At 46.2% G+C, this 18166-nt stretch overlaps 1 protein-coding gene across 12 annotated transcripts in view; it reads right to left on the reverse strand.

The window, feature by feature from the left end:
- The window catches only part of LOC118233067 (microtubule-associated protein 4-like), a 41721-nt gene that overhangs the window by 9917 nt on the left and 13638 nt on the right, over positions 1 to 18166 (reverse strand). For 5 of the 12 annotated variants that reach the window (XM_035428397.1, XM_035428398.1, XM_035428401.1 and 2 more), the window contains exons 3-11: positions 14426 to 14533; positions 13609 to 13701; positions 12609 to 12821; positions 10252 to 11466; positions 3752 to 4386; positions 2826 to 3053; positions 1721 to 1880; positions 772 to 834; positions 61 to 293 (exon numbers count right to left, since the gene is read on the reverse strand). In XM_035428397.1, coding sequence (XP_035284288.1) covers positions 61 to 293; positions 772 to 834; positions 1721 to 1880; positions 2826 to 3053; positions 3752 to 4386; positions 10252 to 11466; positions 12609 to 12821; positions 13609 to 13701; positions 14426 to 14533 — 2948 coding nt within the window. The remainder of the gene's footprint in view (positions 1 to 60; positions 294 to 771; positions 835 to 1720; positions 1881 to 2825; positions 3054 to 3751; positions 4387 to 10251; positions 11467 to 12608; positions 12822 to 13608; positions 13702 to 14425; positions 14534 to 18166) is intronic. The other 7 variants (XM_035428403.1, XM_035428400.1, XM_035428395.1 and 4 more) reach the window with 6 other exon arrangements.

The raw sequence follows: 18166 nt of genomic DNA on the forward strand, positions 1-18166 counted from the left end.
CAGACGCACCCACACACACACCCACACACACACTCTCTGCCCTCATCCACCTTTCCCCACCTTGCCCCCACCAGGTTGGTGCTTCATATTGTCCGTGGAGCCGACCTTGGAGCGGATGTTCTTGATGTCGGGCGACGGGGCGGTGCTGGGGCGGGCTGAGGACCGCGGGGCCCGCGGGACGAGGGGCTTCCGATCGGGCGCGGCGGAGGTGGGCGTGGGGGGTTTAGTGGGGCGGGTGCGTGCCGTGCTGCTGACCCCAGTGCCAGGGCTGGTCCTGGGACGATTACTGTCTGCTGTGGGGAGGAGACCAGAGAGGGGGAGGGAGAGAGAGAGCGAGAGAGGGCGGGAGACATTGATATTAGTTAAGGGGTAGCACACAGTAACCAGTCAATCTGCAATACAACTGTCACACAGCAAAAGTTTAAAAGTGAAATCTACACTATGATACACAGTATTTGTAAATTTTAAGCACTCTTCATCCCCTTTGCACATTTTTACACTCATACTGTTAATGATATGTATGCTATGCATCAATACTTTATGATTATTTCTTCAGTAGATTGATTTCTTCAATCTTCAGTAGATTTAACAGCAGGATCACAGAGAAGTTAGCAGAAGAGGAAACCAGCATCAGGCAAGAGGAATCAGAGTAGAGGCAGACAGACAGACAGATAGATAGATAGGCAGACAGAAAAACAGAGGAAGGGATAGAGAGACAGACAGGCAGACAGACAGACAGACAGAGAGCTGAGGAAGGGATAAGGGCTCTACCTGTTGTGCTCTTTAGAGTGCTGAGCTTCTTGGTCTCACTTGCTTTGTTCTCTGTCTTGGGGACTATGAAGCAGAGCACATTTGAGGGGGGGGGGGGGTGCATAATATGTCATTTCAATGACCCCACTGAGAATAATAATAATATTAGTAATAATAATTATAATAATCCTTATTTCACTGTACAAAAAGCAGCCCAAAGTGCTTTACACAAACATTGAAACATCAAACCTCTCCCATCTCCAACTCATCTCTTCAGAATATACCTGGACGAACTACCACCACTCCGTATATTTCACTTTAACCCCCCCCCCCCCCCCCCCCCCCCCTTTCATGACACTTGTTACATGTACCCCCGTTCCAGTACTTCTTGGTAATTTGTATTTTTCCTAATATTGTAGCTTGTTCTTCTGCCTAGTTGGCTTGGCAGAGGTTAGGTCAGAATATTGTTCACTGTGTGAACTAAACTGTGTTCTTGGCTAGAAATAGCTGTACAAAATAAGTATTATATCTTATTGAACATGTGTTTAGTAGTTGTCTATGACCATGAAATTCACTTTTGTACGTCACTTTGGATAAAAGCGTCTTCCAAAGAAATGTAATGTAATGAAAAGAACAAGTAAAAACTTACAATTTTAAATAAAACCTTTTAGAAATAAAATATAAGTAGTGGTCAGCAGCATGAAATGCCACTGTTCCCACATCTAATGAGAGCACTGATCACTAAATAGACTAAACTGTGCTGGTCACCCTGAGCCCAAACCCTGGGCCAGTGCGTTGAGTTGTTCTTGCCACGTTCACCTCTCGTGAGGTTTGCGTTTGTGAGGGCTCTAGGCTGGGGTATACCGTGAATGTGCTTCATAAACGCATGTTGATCCGATGACTTTCTCACACACAATCCGGCGAGTACACCGTGGGCAGCACAGGGGGCCGGAGGGGGCAGGAGACTCACGGGTGGAGCGCCGCAGAGAGGGGGCGCTGCCGGACGTGCGATTGGACAGGGGCACGCGGGGGGCGCCAGGTGCTTTGGAGGCGGTGGTGCTGGAGGACCCGTTCTTAGGGGCTGAGGATTTCGCCGTGTTGGCCTTCGGCGCAGGGGGGAGTCTTTCAGTCTGTAAAAAAAAAAAAGCAAAGTCAGAAAGAGGTGGAGGAAGGAATGCAGAGGGAAAGATGAGAGGTCATTGGGAAATGAGACAGTTAACGAGAGACAAAGAAGATGATGACTCAGCCTTTCACACTAGGGCTTGCCTACCCTGTCTGAAGCCATGTGCAGCAATGCCAACGAACATGAAAACTACCTGTTGTTACAAACGTTCACCACCAGAGAGAGCCACAGCTTTATCTATCCAGTACCACTGATTCCATGCAATGTGCCTGAACATGAACAGATCAATGAGGTGGATTGCAGCACTTACTACAACATTAATACAAGTGAAACACAATTTAAGCTCATCATGTTTTCCTAGCATGCATCTAGGAGGTCGTCGTTCTCTCTGCAGAACTAACCACGCCATGTTTTTTGCATCTTGAACTGTTCAAATATTCAGTAACCGGAACATGTTAGCACTGACACAAATCTAGGGGGGGGACCTATTTTTAAAGGTCTGCATTCACAGCAGGGTTTCATGAGAAATGTCACACGTCACCCCCCTGAGAGAATCTCCTCTGCGCCTCCCGCACGTGCACAAGCCCCACCTCCACCCTACACCTCCCCACATGCAGCCTCCATGTCTTCAGCTCCTCTCAGCAGCAACGGTTCCTTTCCTATGGTTGCCCGTGGTTACAGTTATAACACCATCATGTGCGTTAGTTTTTATTGTCAGAAAGGCCCCTTAAAGGTGAGATCCCTGGGTGCGCAGGACTGGCTCAGAAGGTCTTAATGGGGTGTTAAGCAGGGATTAATCGGGGGGGGTGTCAGAAACAGGACAGGGGCCACGACAAAAGAAAGGGCCCAAGGACCACAGCAGGGGGGCAGGGTGCTATCAGAGTGAGGAAGTGAAAACAGAGAGTGAACTCCTGCACCCCAGCACTGACTGTGGGGGTGTGGCAGGACTCACCTTGGGCTTGGCTTCACGGGCGGAGGCAGTTGGGTGGCTGGCAACAGGCAAGGGCCGCTTGGTAACAGCGGTGGGGGTGGTGGCCTTGGTGGGGGCGGGGATTTTTTTGCTGGGGGCTGAGAGGGAGTTGGTGGAGGTAGGGGGTGGGCGTTTGGACGCGGGGGCCCCGGAGGGCAGCGAGGCTGGCCGCGTTTTGGCGGAGCTCGCCTTGGCCGGCGCAACAGAGGGCTGAGGCACGGACACCGTCGCCAAAAACAACAAACAATCAAACAAACAAACGGAGAAACAAAACAGAGTAAAAATGGAAAACAAAATGCAAACACAGGTGATAATGGCAGCAACACAAGGCAGTAAAGCGGCTTGAGTCACAATCAGAGCACTGAGCAGCCAAATAAGAAAGCGCAATCACAGATTCACTTCAAAGCAGCACTTACACGCACATACACTCTCAAAGCTTCTGTGCTAGCAGAAGGAAATCCAGTTGCAATTTTTCAAAACAGATAACAGTATCCTTTTTCAATTTATTTTTAAAATTAATTTGGCATGTCCAATTCCCTCCCTAATTTGAAATGTCCAATTAACTATTTACAGTTGCATCCATGCTGCAATACCCCAGGCTGGGGGTGGGCAATCTGTGACTGTGGGGCTAATCCATGTACAGGTGCCTTAACTGGATGAGCACCACAGCAGACCCTCAGTGTCTTTTTAAAAAACATGTAGCACTGACGTTGGATTGCTTATATTTTTCAGGATCAAAGAGGTCTATGGTCATATCTGCAGCAAACACACACGTGTCTCACAGAAATCCACACGCACGCACACACACACACACACGCACACGCACGCACGCACGCACACAGAGCAAAGCGCACAGCACAGCACTGAATGGTAAGGCCCTCATTCTCCGCCTCCTTTCTCTGGCTCACCTTTGTCTTCTTATCAGAGCTGGGCAGGTCCTTGCCTGGCGCTGCTCTGGTCCCAGCAGCTGCTGCAGGTTTTCCAGCTGCTTTTGCAGTCACCTTCTCTGGTGCTTTGGAAGTCTTCAGGCCATTCTCCTTCTTAAGGGGCTTCTCAGTCGCTTTGCCCATCTTCTGCTGATCCACTTTCTCAGGCTTGTCTTTCTTGGGCTCACCTTTCTCAGTCTTGCCTTTCTCAGTCTTTTCTTTCTCAGTCTTGTCTTTCTCCGTCTTTTCGTTCTCAGTCTTGTCTTTCTCAGTTTTTTCTTTCTCAGCCTTGTCTTTCTCAATATTCTCTTTCTCAGGCTCATCTTTCTCAGTCTTGTCTTTCTCAGTCTTGTCTTTCTCTGCCTTTTCTTTCTCCCACTTCCCTTCCTTATCTTCCTTTTGAAACTCACGCGCTTTATCCACCTTTTCCCACTCGCCTCTCTTCTCAAACACATCGACCTTCTCGATCATGGGGGAGCTGTTCATCTTTTCTGCCTTTTCGGGCGTGTCCATCTTCTCCGGCTCGTCTGTCTTCTCAGGCATGTCCAGCTTCTCCGTCTTCGGGAAGCTGTCCATCTTTTCCACATTTTCTGGCTTGTCGGCCTTCTCGGTTTTCACTGCGGGATGAAGCAAAACCATAAACGGACTCCCTACATGTGATATTCCATGAGAGCAAAACCACGGCTGAGAAAGCCAAACTATGAACAACCCTTTCATGTATACAGCGCAGGATCCAAAATATGAAGCAAATGGCGACCCATGTGAGCGACTAATTCAGTGAATGTGTGACTGAGCAAGTAAGCAAGCCACTGAGAGCAAGCAGGTGGGTGAGTGACCAAGAGACTGACCGACTGACAGAGTGAATGAGTGCCTGAACAAGCGCCCGAATGAGTAACTGACTGACTGAGCATGCGATAACCTGACTGAGCATGAGTGAGGGAGGGAGTGACTGGCGGTAGCAGAGTCCAGGCCCACGGTCAGACGTGAAGTGAAAATGGAGGCTGCAGCATATCACATGAGACAGGAGGGCCGCTTGTTCCACACAGAACTGCTGGACCAATCAGAGGGCCGCCACATGCGCGCACAGCCATGAGCTGCACAGCGTGGGAATCACAGGCTAGTAATGAATGAATGCTGAAGAACTGGCCCAATCCCCTGGCCACAAGGCAAGCCCCGCCCACAAGCAGCGCTATTGGTATGTCCCCATAGTACAGCTGCCCCCGCCTCCTGACAACACAGCTGTATCCTGCCACCTGGAGCACTCTCTCCATCCTGACGCTGCATGGACTATAGAGGGCTCTCCGGTGTCCACAGCTGAGCTGCATGCCACATCTTTGACTTGACCTTCTATAACTTTCCCAGAATTCCCTTCCTGTATCCTGTACCATGCTTATTGTGACACAGCCAAATGTAAATTAGATGTAAATACAAGACTCAAAAACAGCCAATGGCAATGCTTCAAGGGAAAAAACAAAATCAATTCAAAAAAGATAATGAGGAGATGTGACTATTGGAAGATCATGCTCTGATTGAGCACTGCAATTCAGTGACTGTCTGATTGAGCACTGTCATTCGGTGACTCTCCAATTCAGTGCGTGATTCAATAACTCTCTGATTCAGCTGTGACTCTGTGACTCTCTGATTCAACGCTGTGATTGAGTGACTCTCTGGTTGGGGGTGTGGTGCATCCTTCCCTGGAGCCAAGGTATGTGGACACTGGGCACAAGCACAGCTGCCATTCAGACATGAGAGGGAGGGAGAGGGAAAGAGGGGGAGCAAGAGTGAGTGAGAGAGAGAGAGAAAGAGAGAGAGATAGGTGAAAGATAAAGAGAAAATTGAGAGAGAGACAGAGATGGAGAGAGAGGAGGATGAGAGAGAGTGAGCAAGAGAAAGGAAGAGAGAGATAGGAAGAAGATATTTAAAAATAAAGGGAGAAAAATGAGATAGAGAGAGGGAGGGAGAGGAGGGTGAGAGAGAGAGAGAGAGAGAAAGAGAGAGAGATAAATCCAGACTGCTTCCACACAAAGTCTCTGTTGATGCCTGTCATTTCTGCTCTTGTCAGGGTGACAACTGCTGCGCATGCATGAGCGGGCAGTAATCCTGAGCTCACAGAAACACAGACACAGGCACACACATTCATAAGGAGCAGTCTCGCCGCAGGAACACAACTAGCTGAACTCCATTCGCTCTGAAGGAGGAGCAGAAGCCGCATTCTGCAGACCTAAGAGGGCGGGGCAACAATCTAGTTCCATTATGACATCACCTCAGAGCCACTGTCAGTCAGCTCATAAGACACCCCATCTAGACCACCAGCGAAAGGTGAACTCGACCCTGAGGCCAATGGCAAACACCAGACTGACTCCAGCCATTCAGTTCCTTAATGAATAAAGTAAAATATTCCAAATATATTTTAAAAAAAGGGCAATATTCCAGTTTCCAGAAAAACACACTGATTGGAAAGGCAAAAACCAAACTAGTCATAAGACAAAAAACAAAGCAGTGATAAGCCCCTAATGGCTAAGCCACTATTTTTCATCCAGAAAGTAAGTGCCGTGTTAAATCCTGCATTAAGATTTACAGTTTAGTGCTCCATGTTCAGCCACATACACCGAGAAGCAGGCAGGCTTGTTGCCATAGAAACAACACAGAACATGGCAGAAAGGAGAGAACACGTGCATTTCAATCAGGGGAAGATTATCTTGCTTCATTTCAGGAAAACTGCTGTTATCATTACTGCATGCACTGTACACACAATGTGACTTGTATTACAGCATATTCTGTCACAGCATTTATAATGCAAGATTTCCCAATGAGGTATTGTAAGAGAATGACAGGTTTTGAATCAACAACCTCAGGTCCACAATAAATTGAAAATATACAGCAGTTTCGATCCATCGGATGAATGGTGATGGACTAAACATTAACCAGTTACATGTGGAATAATTAAAAACACTGTAGAAAAAGAGGAATTCAACCTGTGCAAATACAGATAAAGAGTTACAACAGATGCTTTGGTTAAAAAAAAGAACCTAAGACTGGCTGTTAAAAACAGAACCCACACACTGTTTCATCTGAGGTATTCAACTCCAAAAAAATCAATGAAGCTTACTTGAAGAATATTATCATAACAAAAAGTAGTCCACTTCAAAGGATCGGTTCATCTCTGTCTCTGAAACCACAGTACAGTCGGTACTGTAACCCAACACATTCCGTACTGTAGCTGGCGAACTCCATACTTAACGCAGAACTACTGAACCAAACATTTTATCTGCGGGAGTTCAATAGTTTGAATAGAGACTGAAACTGGTGCTGAACCAGTTGAAGCCCAATGGAAATGTGTTTCAAACTGGGGACACTGCAGAGGCTCTAGTGACCAGCTGAGTGTGTTTGGATCCGTCTCCGTGTGTGTGTGTGTGTGTGTGTGTGTAGCAGCGCACATGTACCTGTATGTGTGTATGTAAGAACGTGTGACGGTGTGAGAATACATGTCTATATTCTGCAGCTCACATGTCTTGCCTTCCCCTTGCCATTTCATGCTTGCTGCTCCACAAAACTATTTCAAATTTTTTTATTGGGCATCTCCAGTCCCACCCGAATTTGGAATGTCCAATTTGCAAACTATGTACAGGCAGGCTCATTCACAGCCCCTGCTGCTGGCTCTGGAGAGTGAAGGCAATCCGCGATTCTCTTCCAAAACACAAGCCTGCCAGCCAGCTGCTTCATTTCACACAGCAGCCGCAAGCCGCGCACACAGAGTGAGCTAGCCAGCAGCCCTGATCTACGAAACTTTAACGAGCACACATTAGACAACTGGTCAGCCAGTGGGCAGGGCAAGGAGTCTGTAACTTTAAAAAATCACTGAGCACAGCAAGGGCCTGGAAATGACAAATACTTTTGTATATTTGCATCTGCTTCATTCTGGTCAAAGATGCTCCTACTTTTCACAGAAAACAATTAATGACACAATGAAAAACAGGTGTGATAAATTTTACTGTCCCAGAATCAGCTACCAATTGTTTCTCTGCTCAGAAACCCCATACCTGCCATCAACTAAAAGAGTATTGCTTTATTTAATATAATCCCTCTGCAATTATAAATTAAATAATTAAATAAATGATCTTGCGTGCATGCATGTGTTTGTGCGTGCCAGTATCAGTGTTGTGCATGTGTTTGTGCGTGTGAGTGTTTGTGTGCATATGTATGTGCGTGTGTGCTTGCGTATAGCAGGTATGTTTACACGTACGCGTGTATGACAAAGGCTAGACGCAGAGGGCAAAAATGCTGAGACACCACCAGCCAATCGGATTGGGTCACAGGGACAGACACAGCACATTCTCTGGCTTACAGTGCTGCCTCTTTTCCACTGTGAACAGAAAATAGAGCCGTTTCTCCCAAGTTACTGTGACATCACCGCAAAACCCTTCTCAATGGGCCTTATTACATAAGAGCGGTGGACAACAGATTCCCCTGTTTTACGCCAGACAATGCACACATTCTGACTGAATAAAGCATGAGCTTACAGTACAACTGAGAAGTTATATTAAGAGATTAATTAAACAAACCATGTCACTCATGTATTACTTTTTATTGTGACTGAGCCTTTGAAATGGACTGGTTCCAGTCACACACATGGACGGATCCTTTATGAGTGAGAGTGCAAAACCAGTGCAATTATAGAAAGTTCTCACTTGGCTGTGAACCAATATTCCCTGGCAAACCTAAACATAATCCTCAGCAGTCCATCTGCTATCTTGATGGGTAAATCCTCGTTCGGGGGACTTAAAGCACCATAATAACAACACCGAAAAAAAAAAAACTTATCATAATTTAACAACTAGAGAATAACTGTTCTGATTTCTCATCATTCTTACAGGTAGACTCTTCATTGTAGACAGGCCTAGTGGCCGATGTAAATGGTGCAAATACAGTAAAATTAGTTTTACTGAAGGAATGAATGTGACAACTTTGCCTTAGTAGTGCAATTCTAATTACAATGTGCTTCCTCTTCAGCTTTGAGGATTGAGGAAGCATTTAAGGGGTTCTTTTATTTTTATTTTTGGGCAGGGTTTACAGCTTTATGTAGGCAGTCCCTGACATAAAACACACATATAAATTAAGTATGTGTTGCTTTCATAAGCCAAAACAAATCACACGCCCAGCTTAACTGTGTTAGTCAAAGTGAAGAATAAAGGACCCTGGATAATGATAGATCAATGTTATGGTTGATCGGTGTTGAGAGATCTACTGAGATAGTGAAGCTGGGGCACAGAGCAGATTCATGGATGGAGAGTCTGTCATTGCATTTGAATTCTAATCTCCCCCAATGTCACATCCCGTTGTTTTCCTGGCAGCCCCTAGTCCTTATATATCCACAGCAACCCCCTCCCATTTCTGGAGCAACAGGATGGCTATGACAGGGGCTGCATCACTGGAACAACAGGCACAAACTGAGGAAATGGAAGGAGAGAGATGAGAGGGAGGGCTGGACAGAAAAGAAAAGGGGATCTGACAGCATGAAGGGAGCAGGAGGGCGGAGAAGGAGGAGCCAGGGCAGAAGCTCCGTGTTCCACACACCACAGCTACAACAACGAGCCAAAGCCATCAAGCTGCTGATCAATATGAGACTGCAGTCAGGCTCTACCAAGTGCTAAGAGCCTGAATTCTCCAGGTCCAACCTATCCCACAATCCTCTATGTGTGTGTGCGTGCGTGTGTGTTTGTGTGTACACATGCAAAGAAAAAAAAAAAAAATTTTAAGAAGAGCTTACCTGTTTCCAAGAATCACCAGACGTTCAGTTACCATGACAGGCAGCAAAGAAAGAAGAAATGATCATGTCATCAATTCAGCATTATATTGGGTGACATAAATACAACAATTTGGATTAGCATTTGCTGTGTGCACTGGTGGCTTTGACGTTTAAGTAGTAAACATTTACCTGCAAGAAAAACAAGAATTATCAAAAAAAATTATCATTAAATGATAATGTGTGAATGAATTGCTGATGAGAAACAGACAATCTGCAGCTAGCCCATGTAGAAAGAATGTTAAAAAAGAGAAGAATGTTAGCAAATGGTTAACAGGAATAAAGAGGAACATGTAATGACAAAAGACAGCACAGGTCCAGACAGAGGGACCTAACAATGGCCCCATAGACACAAAGCTTGGATTAGTAAGTCTCTTTCGCCCACACATGCTTAATTACAGACCAGCAGGTCCCTTTAGCCTAAACATGCTTAATTACAGACCAGCAGATCACATGAGGCCATCATACTGCACTAACCAGAAATGCATTCTGGGATGGGAAGTGGGAGCAAGAGAGAGAGAAATCCCACCCAAAGCCTTCCCAGACCCAGAGACTCAGCCAGCCAGAGATGCAGTGTGGCCCGAGAGTCCAGCACCACCCTCTTTTAAACTGCCATGCAGTGTGCAGTCACTGCCCCCTGCCCTGACCGCCCCAGGACCCCGTATCAACTCTCACCAACCTTCAGTCACTGAGGGGTCTGCCGGCCCCTCATCCTCCCTCCAGCCCTCCAGCTGGGGCTCCTGGTACTCTGACTGGCTGGGAAAAAAGGGTGGGGCTGCAGGGTTCAGGGCGGAGCTCACCATGGGGAAGGAACCAGAAGGTGCGCAGGAAGAGCTGGTAATGGGAGGGGTCTGGGAATAGGGGGGTGGAGTATGGGAGGGGCTTACAGGAACAGGCTCGTTGTGATTAGCGGACGCAACAAGATCACCTTTGGGAACTGGAGCCTCTGCAGTGGTTGAGGGAGGGGAATATCCAACCAGTGCTTCCAAATGGGGGCTGTCCTTGCAGGGTGTTGGAGATGGGGGTGGGATAGGGGCAGGGACTGGTGTTTCAGCAGGTGAGGGAACCTGGAAAGGATTAGGTGACTGGGAGAGGGGAGGGGCAGAGGGCACAGGGGCATCCTTTGTGGAAGACTTTTGCAGAGAGCTGGAATTGGAGGGGTCCTCCACAGACACAGCTTTCTCAACAAGCCCCTTCTCCTGCAGGGAATCTGGGGGGACGGCGAGGTCCGAGGGGAGGGGGGCGATCTCCGTCTCCATGCTGGGGTCACAGGAATCTGCCCCTGCAGCCAGGTAACTGTCCAGACTGGCGAGTACAGAGGGGGGGGCTTCAGAGCTCAGGGTGGAGGGGGTGGTGGGCGATTCCTCGGCCCCTGCAGGCGTGGGGCTGTTCAGCGGGCTGAGGGCTTCATGTGTAGAGCTCTCCTGGGACTGGGTGCTCATGGACCAGGGGTCCCCGGCAGGTCCCTGGGGCGGGGCTGTCAGGGGCGGCTCCTGGAGGGCACTCCACTCCTCTGGGATTCTCTTTCGGCTCTTGCCCTTCTTGCCCCTGGCCCCAATTCTGCCCCCATCATCGAACTCCCATTCCATGCCTGGGTAGACTCCGGTGGGGCTGTGGTTTTCACCCTGGGGTCCCTGAGACTCCAGGACGTCATACATCTCCTCCCTCTGCCTTCTCTTCTTCTTCTTTTTCTGCCTCCTGCCTCCTCCTCCCTCGCTCCCCCTCTCCTCCTCAACCCCGCCGCTCTGCTGGTGGCACTCGTCTGCACCCGGGGGTTCAGGGGAGCAATCTGCCATCTCATCGGCATGGTAACTGATCGCCGCAGAGTCACTGGGTGTGAAGGAAAGGTCCGTCTGTAGCCCACCCTCGCCCGCCCAGGGGCCACCCGGGACTCCTCGAGCACAGAGGGAGAGAGAGAGTCACGCTCTGTGCAGGCTTGCACCTCCTAAAGCCAACACTTGGCCCCTGCAACACTACAAATCCCACAATGCACTATCCAAAAAGAGCCCCAATATAAAAACTAAATACACCAATAGCATATTGCACATCTTACATCCAAAATATGAAAAGCACATATTTAAATAGGAAATTAAACAGTCATGGCATAGATTATTCCCACTTTAATATTCTGTATACGATTTTATGAGCATATTATTGATGATATTTTAAAATGTATTATTTCAATATATTAACCAACTCAGGCATACATGTAATGTTGACACAATGTTTTAAAACAATATTGACGCTGCACCCCAGAATACTTCCGAGCTTTGGTTGACACTTTGGGCAGACATACACAGATGGCTGTTGCTGTTGAATTTTTTGAATGTAAATTTTTTGGTGCTTTGAGCGACACAAATGTTGGCATTGTTGAAGTCCACTGTGCCAGGGTGAGCTGCAGTGGATATCTAGAAAACTCATCAAATCTCAGCGAAACTATCTGGATGGATAGATAGCACTCTGGATAAGTGTAAATACAGCTTTATTAGATTTTTGGGAGAACTGCCCCTTTAAAGGATCTACCCCCAACAGAAAGGGCGACTCCCCCTGGTGGATGAAACCCTATGAAATCATAGTTCACTATGGAGGTTGGGAGGTTTTCCTATTGGGAGTGTCCAGCTGTAATCCCCAATCCTCTGTGAAAGCTGGAAAGGAGGGGCGGGAATGTTATGACATCATGTTGTGACATCATGTTTAACTACAGACAGGGCGGCCTGGTCCTGCTCACAGCTCTCAGGGGAGGTGCCTGCTTGCAGACTCAAGACCACTGGCTTTTGCCATGCAGTTTACCAAAGCAGTTTACACACATGAAATCATTGCAGAGGTCATCCTGGTGAAGAGAGCAACTGATCATTTCAGGCACTGTGAACGTTTAACCCCTGATGTTAAATCAAAATTAAATAAAACTCTCACAGTCACCCAAAATACAGTGCACAAGAATATATGCTGATTGGTCAAAATGTGACTACGGGGGGTAGGCTAGTTTTGACTCAACCAGCTCTGAAGACCAAGAAGCCTGCCCAGTTCCCCCCTTACCTGCAGTGTTGTCGGGGGCACTGAGGATGTCCAACGGGCTCTCAAAGGGATTCAGATCATTGGGCTTGTTGGGCATCTGGGCCAGTTTTGGGGGTACAGAGGCAATGAGAGGCGATGGCTGCTGGGGCTCTGCCATGCTGGGGGGCCTCGCAGTGGAAAGGGGGGCCATGCCCACATCCATATTCATTATGTCCATCCCCTGCTGGGTGAATCCTGTGAGCACACGGACACTGTTACTGTGGAGGTACTTAAAGACACTCAACACTGACACAAACTTATGACCACTTATCACTGCCTCAAACTTACAGACACTCAACACCGACTCAAACTTACAGCCACTCAACACTGCCTCAAACTTACAGCCACTTAACACTGCCACAAACTTATAACCACTTATCACTGCCTCAAACTTATAGCCACTCAAAACTGACTTAAGCTGCATCATCACCGATTCCAGCGAGGATGCATTGGGACGCAACGGACCCCCAAACTTGGCAGAATGCAAACAAATGACATAGCCCACCATGGAACACTGCCAGCACCTGATTGGACAGACAAACCCTGTTCTCCAAACCGGAACAATATGGCAGATCATTTACAAACTTTCTCTTACTCCACCTAAACAGTCCACTAAAATATGTTTCTGAAAATGCTTGAGGTGGGAAATAGGAAATACAGTTGCCGAATCTTGTTATGCGATACCGGATTGATTTGCATAGAATAAGGTACATCCAATGTAAACACAGGCCGATACATAGAAAATGAACAGAATGCGCAGAGTGCCTGAATTGTTGAGAATGCCCCATCACAGGGCTATACTGCAGCAGTCAGGTAACTCACACTCATAATTATGACAGATAGAATTTCAGTTAAACACTGTGCAGCAGTGTACAGCAGGAACATGTGATATTCTGGCTTCAAGGTCAGTTAACAATAAAGTATCCATATGCTGGGCAGACACTGCCTTGTCCTGGAGTGAAGGAGGCTAACAGAGGCAGACCTGTGAAGGGGTCTGTGAGGCTGCTGGCCTTCACCTCAGGGACCATGGGCTGGGTACCCCACTGGCCTGGGAATCCACCCATGGAGACTGGGCCTGCAGAAAGAGAGAGAGAGGTGCATTACATTACATTTATTTAGCAGATGCTTTTATCCAAAGCGACATACAAAAGTGCATATCAAGGTTATTGGAGCAACTACAAATCACAGGTTTGATAAGGTACAGTACTCATTTTGCACAGTTATTCATAGCCAAGAACAGAGGAGAGAGAGAGACACATGAGTGAATGAGAGTGAGAGAGAGAGAATCAGAAAGAGAGAGGAGAGAGACAGGTGAGTGAGAGAGAGAGGCACGTGATAGAGAAAGAAAGAGAGAGAGAGAGAGAGAGAGAGAGAGAGTGAGGGATCAAATCTCTGATAATCCCTGCAACTGTGCCTATGAACAAGGTGTTTAATCAGATTGGGTTTAACACAAATAATCTGCAAATAATTTGTGTCAACACCAATAAAGTGTGTTTTTAAACTCATAAACAAGAAAAAGTTGTTGTTTGAGGTGAGAATGGATTTGGCTACCTGTGAACTGTTCCATACAGTGGAGGGAATTAGGGAGCATAGTTTGTATTACACATAGGCATTTAGTAGATGCTGTTATCGAGAGAGATTTACACACTTTATGATGGCAGTGCCCCACCTGAGATTAGAACCTGCAACCTCAGAGCTACAAGTCTATTTTCCTCACTGTTTTAACACTACACTGTCACCCCCATTAGAGGGGTATCAAGCCCAGCACAGCATAGGGGTATGACCCCAAGCGAGCTCACCTGACAGGAAGTCTGCGTTCATGACCTGCTGTTCGGTCTGGAAGGACCACATGTCCCCCTGCATATCCTGGTTCTGTGGTGTCTGTCCCGATGGCATCATCCCAGAGCCTGCCAGGCAGGGAAACACACCGTGTCATATAAGGATATCCCATCATCCCCCTCTCTCGCTCAGACCAACCACTGCCCAAAGGGCCCACAAGTTGACAGGATATCAACGTAAGCGCAATGGACACACACCTTTCCAGTAGAGCTGGGTAATATATCGATATTATATCGATATCGTGATATGAGACTACATATCGTCTGGGATTTTGTATATCGTGATATGGCATAAGTGTTGTCTTTTCCTGGTTTTAAAGGCAGAATTACAGTAAAGTGATGTAATTTTCTGAACTTACCTGACTGTTCTAGCTGTTCTATTATTTGCCTTTACCCACTTAGTTATTACATAGGCATTACTGACGATTATTTATCAAAAATCTCATTGTGTAATTTTGAAAGTACCAATAGTTATCCCCAAAATATCATCACAATATCGATATCGAGGTTTTTGGTCAAAAATATCCTGATATTTGATTTTGTCCATATCGCCCAGCCATACTTTCCAGTGCAACTTTAGAGCCTCTGACATTGTCTGAGTCAGTGGACTGTGACAGGTTCCCTTTTCTCCCGTCTGTTCCAGCCTGTGATTGGCAGGAGGTTTGTGAACCAAATAAAATGATTCACTCCCTGACTGCTGGTGATAACTTGTGACAGCTTTCTCTTCAGAATAACTGATGGATGTGCAAGATCCAGGCCTCTGCTTGATCTAATGAGGTAGGGGGGTATGTAAATCACACACCCTCAGTCACACTGTCAGACACACACCCTCACACAAACGGTCACTCTCAACCTCAGTCACATGGTCAGAGTGACAGTGAATCTCACACTGTTTCTCTATGGCTTGAGCCATGAACTCCCTGACCTACTTACTTCCTCTGCTGGCTCTGTTCTCCTGTCAAATGCTCACTGCACTGAGGATGAATGGATTCAATTCATATGTGCACACATGCACACACCTTCACACACTTACACACGCTCTCGCACTTACAGACAGCCCTCAGCAGCTCCTCCATCACAGTGAAAATGAAGCTAAATTTGACAGCAGACACACTGGCACCCTCTGAAGCATGCGTTACACCTGCCATCATCAGGGGCATCCGACAAGTCTCAGGTGGAGATGTGTTACGCAAGTATAGACTCCCCATTGTTCAGTGATATTTTATTTTGTATATAAAAACGCTAAAGTAAAAGTTTCCCTAGAACAGCACTCAGTGTTATTCACACTGCTATGTGAAGCCATTCAGCCCTGGTGAAAGTTCTGCCTTTATTTTATTCCCATAACCGATGATTATTTATGCAGAGCTACGTCGATTTCTCTTTTTCTAGAAGAGTAAATCTGTACGAGCGGCCTGCAGGGACCTCGCCTCATCACTGCAGAAGCTGCAGCCTGGTCTGAGTGAGAGATTGCAGGGCTCCACCCACTTTTAGCATGCTGTCAAATCAGCAGGCAGAGAGGAATTCTGCTGACATCAGCGTGTACACCCACACACAGAGAAACACGGTTATGCGGCACGCGGAGAAGCACGCACTTGCATAAAAACACGCACACGTGCGCGCGCAAGCACACACACACACACATGCATACTGCAGATGTTTCCCCATGACATCACAACCTCTTTCTCACCAGCCTGTTATGGGGGAACCAACATTCAGCAGTCACCCCGTAATGCAGAGCTCCCATCATGCACTGCAGATGAGTACGGCTGCCTCCGTACACAGCGCTGTGCTATTATGAAAGGAACAGCTCTCAGCCATAGGGCACAGAGCTGCACTGTGTACTTCAGCAACAGCGACGCTGAACTCCTCCCATCAAACCCACGTCTGCGGATGCAGGCTCAGGAGACATCTTACACAGCCAGGCACAGGCACACAGCACTGTTCGGTGTAAGGGTTATGGTTTGGTTTAAAAATAATATCATTTTAATTTATGATAAATTTAAACCTTTAAATTGACCCTTTTTTATTACTAATTCAGAGTCTGCACTGAAGCTTTGAGTTTGGAGTGCACACAGCACTGAGATCACTTAGATACAGTATGTGTAAAACAGAATAAAAGTAAATTCATCAAATATCAAGCTCTTTGTGTTCCGTCTTATGATTTTTTGACGTAGTACAGCCTAAGAAAGATACCATTGTAAGTTTTTGCTTCATATGCATTTACTGTATGACAGCTAGACAGCCTATTCCAATTCACATTAGTTGAGCAGTGTGCTCACAGGGGAAACCTGTTTTCCTTCAGTCACTTGGCCCAAATCTGTTTGTTTGGGCACAGAGACGTGACACCATGCAACAGCTGTGTAATGTGGTTTTAAACGGCTCGTTAGAAAATTCAAGGACATTTACTTGAGCAGTACAGTACTGTGCAAAAGTCTTAGGCAACCGTAAAAAAAAATGCTGTACAGCTAAGATGCTTTCAAAAATTATAAAATGAAAGGTTATAAATATCGAAAAAATAATATAAAGAGCAGTAAATAGTTAAAAACTAAATAAAATCAATGTTTGGTGTGACCACCCTTCGCCTTTAAAACTACATCAATTCTCTTAGGTACACTGTCCTGCAGTTTTATACGAAAATCGGCTGGTCGGTTGTCCCAAGCATTTTGGAGTTCTTCTGCAGATTTTGGCTGTTTCGCTTGCTTCTGGCTCTCCAGGTAATCCCAGAGACCCTTGATCAAGTTTTTATCCGAAAAGTAGTCTATTACTTAAAATATTACTTTATTTAACAAAATACAAAAATGTATCTGTAAAATTTCATTTTTTGGAAAATTCATGTTTAGAAATTTCAAATTTGAGCTTTTCTACTGACACACTAATACAGAAAACAAAAAATAAATAAACATCTAAGGCCAAATATATACTATATATCATATTTAAAAATCTAGGGTGCCTAAGACTTTTGCACAGTACTGTACTTGAGACGGACAAGGAAGGACAAGCCGTGTGTGCTGACTGTGTCCGATTAGCAATGGGAGAATGAGGATCCCTTAATCTGAGAACAGATGAAGCTACCATGTGTTGTCAGTAGCAGACATTTTGTTTTTTTTTATTGATAGCACAGCCTCACCCATTATGAGGTCATAAGGCTTCATACCCAATTACTACTTGTCTTAACAAAAAATGCTCTATCCACTGAAATTTCATTGGCACTTTCATTGGCTAGTTCATTAGCTCACAGCTAATGCTCACCGACTACTGATAACTGACAGAGTTTTGAATATTATCACATATTATTGGTGTTTTTTGCTCTGCTAACATTTATTTCACACTCAGAACAATGAAAAGATAATTATTTTTTGCCATTATCAATGTACAAGATCAGTATTGCTGCCATGTACTGTTAAAGCTTACATACAAAAACGCAAATAAACCTCTTTGAAGATAAACCCGTTAGTCATTAATCAGCCTCAGGAGTGTAGCTCCTAACTTTGACACTCAGGTTATTGTTACTATTGGCATTAGTAATCTAGCGTTAGGAGAACCAGACTAAGACCCACATTCAGACAAACATACAGCTGCTAAACTGCTACTGGACTGGGTGACCATACCACACTAACACTCTTTAGACTTCCCCCTCCACCTCTACCTCACATTCTTACCTGGCAGAACCTCACTCAGGTCAGATAAAGTTGAACGCTCCTA

This window comes from Anguilla anguilla, chromosome 8 (genome assembly GCF_013347855.1).
Source record: "Anguilla anguilla isolate fAngAng1 chromosome 8, fAngAng1.pri, whole genome shotgun sequence".
Lineage (NCBI taxonomy): Eukaryota > Metazoa > Chordata > Actinopteri > Anguilliformes > Anguillidae > Anguilla > Anguilla anguilla.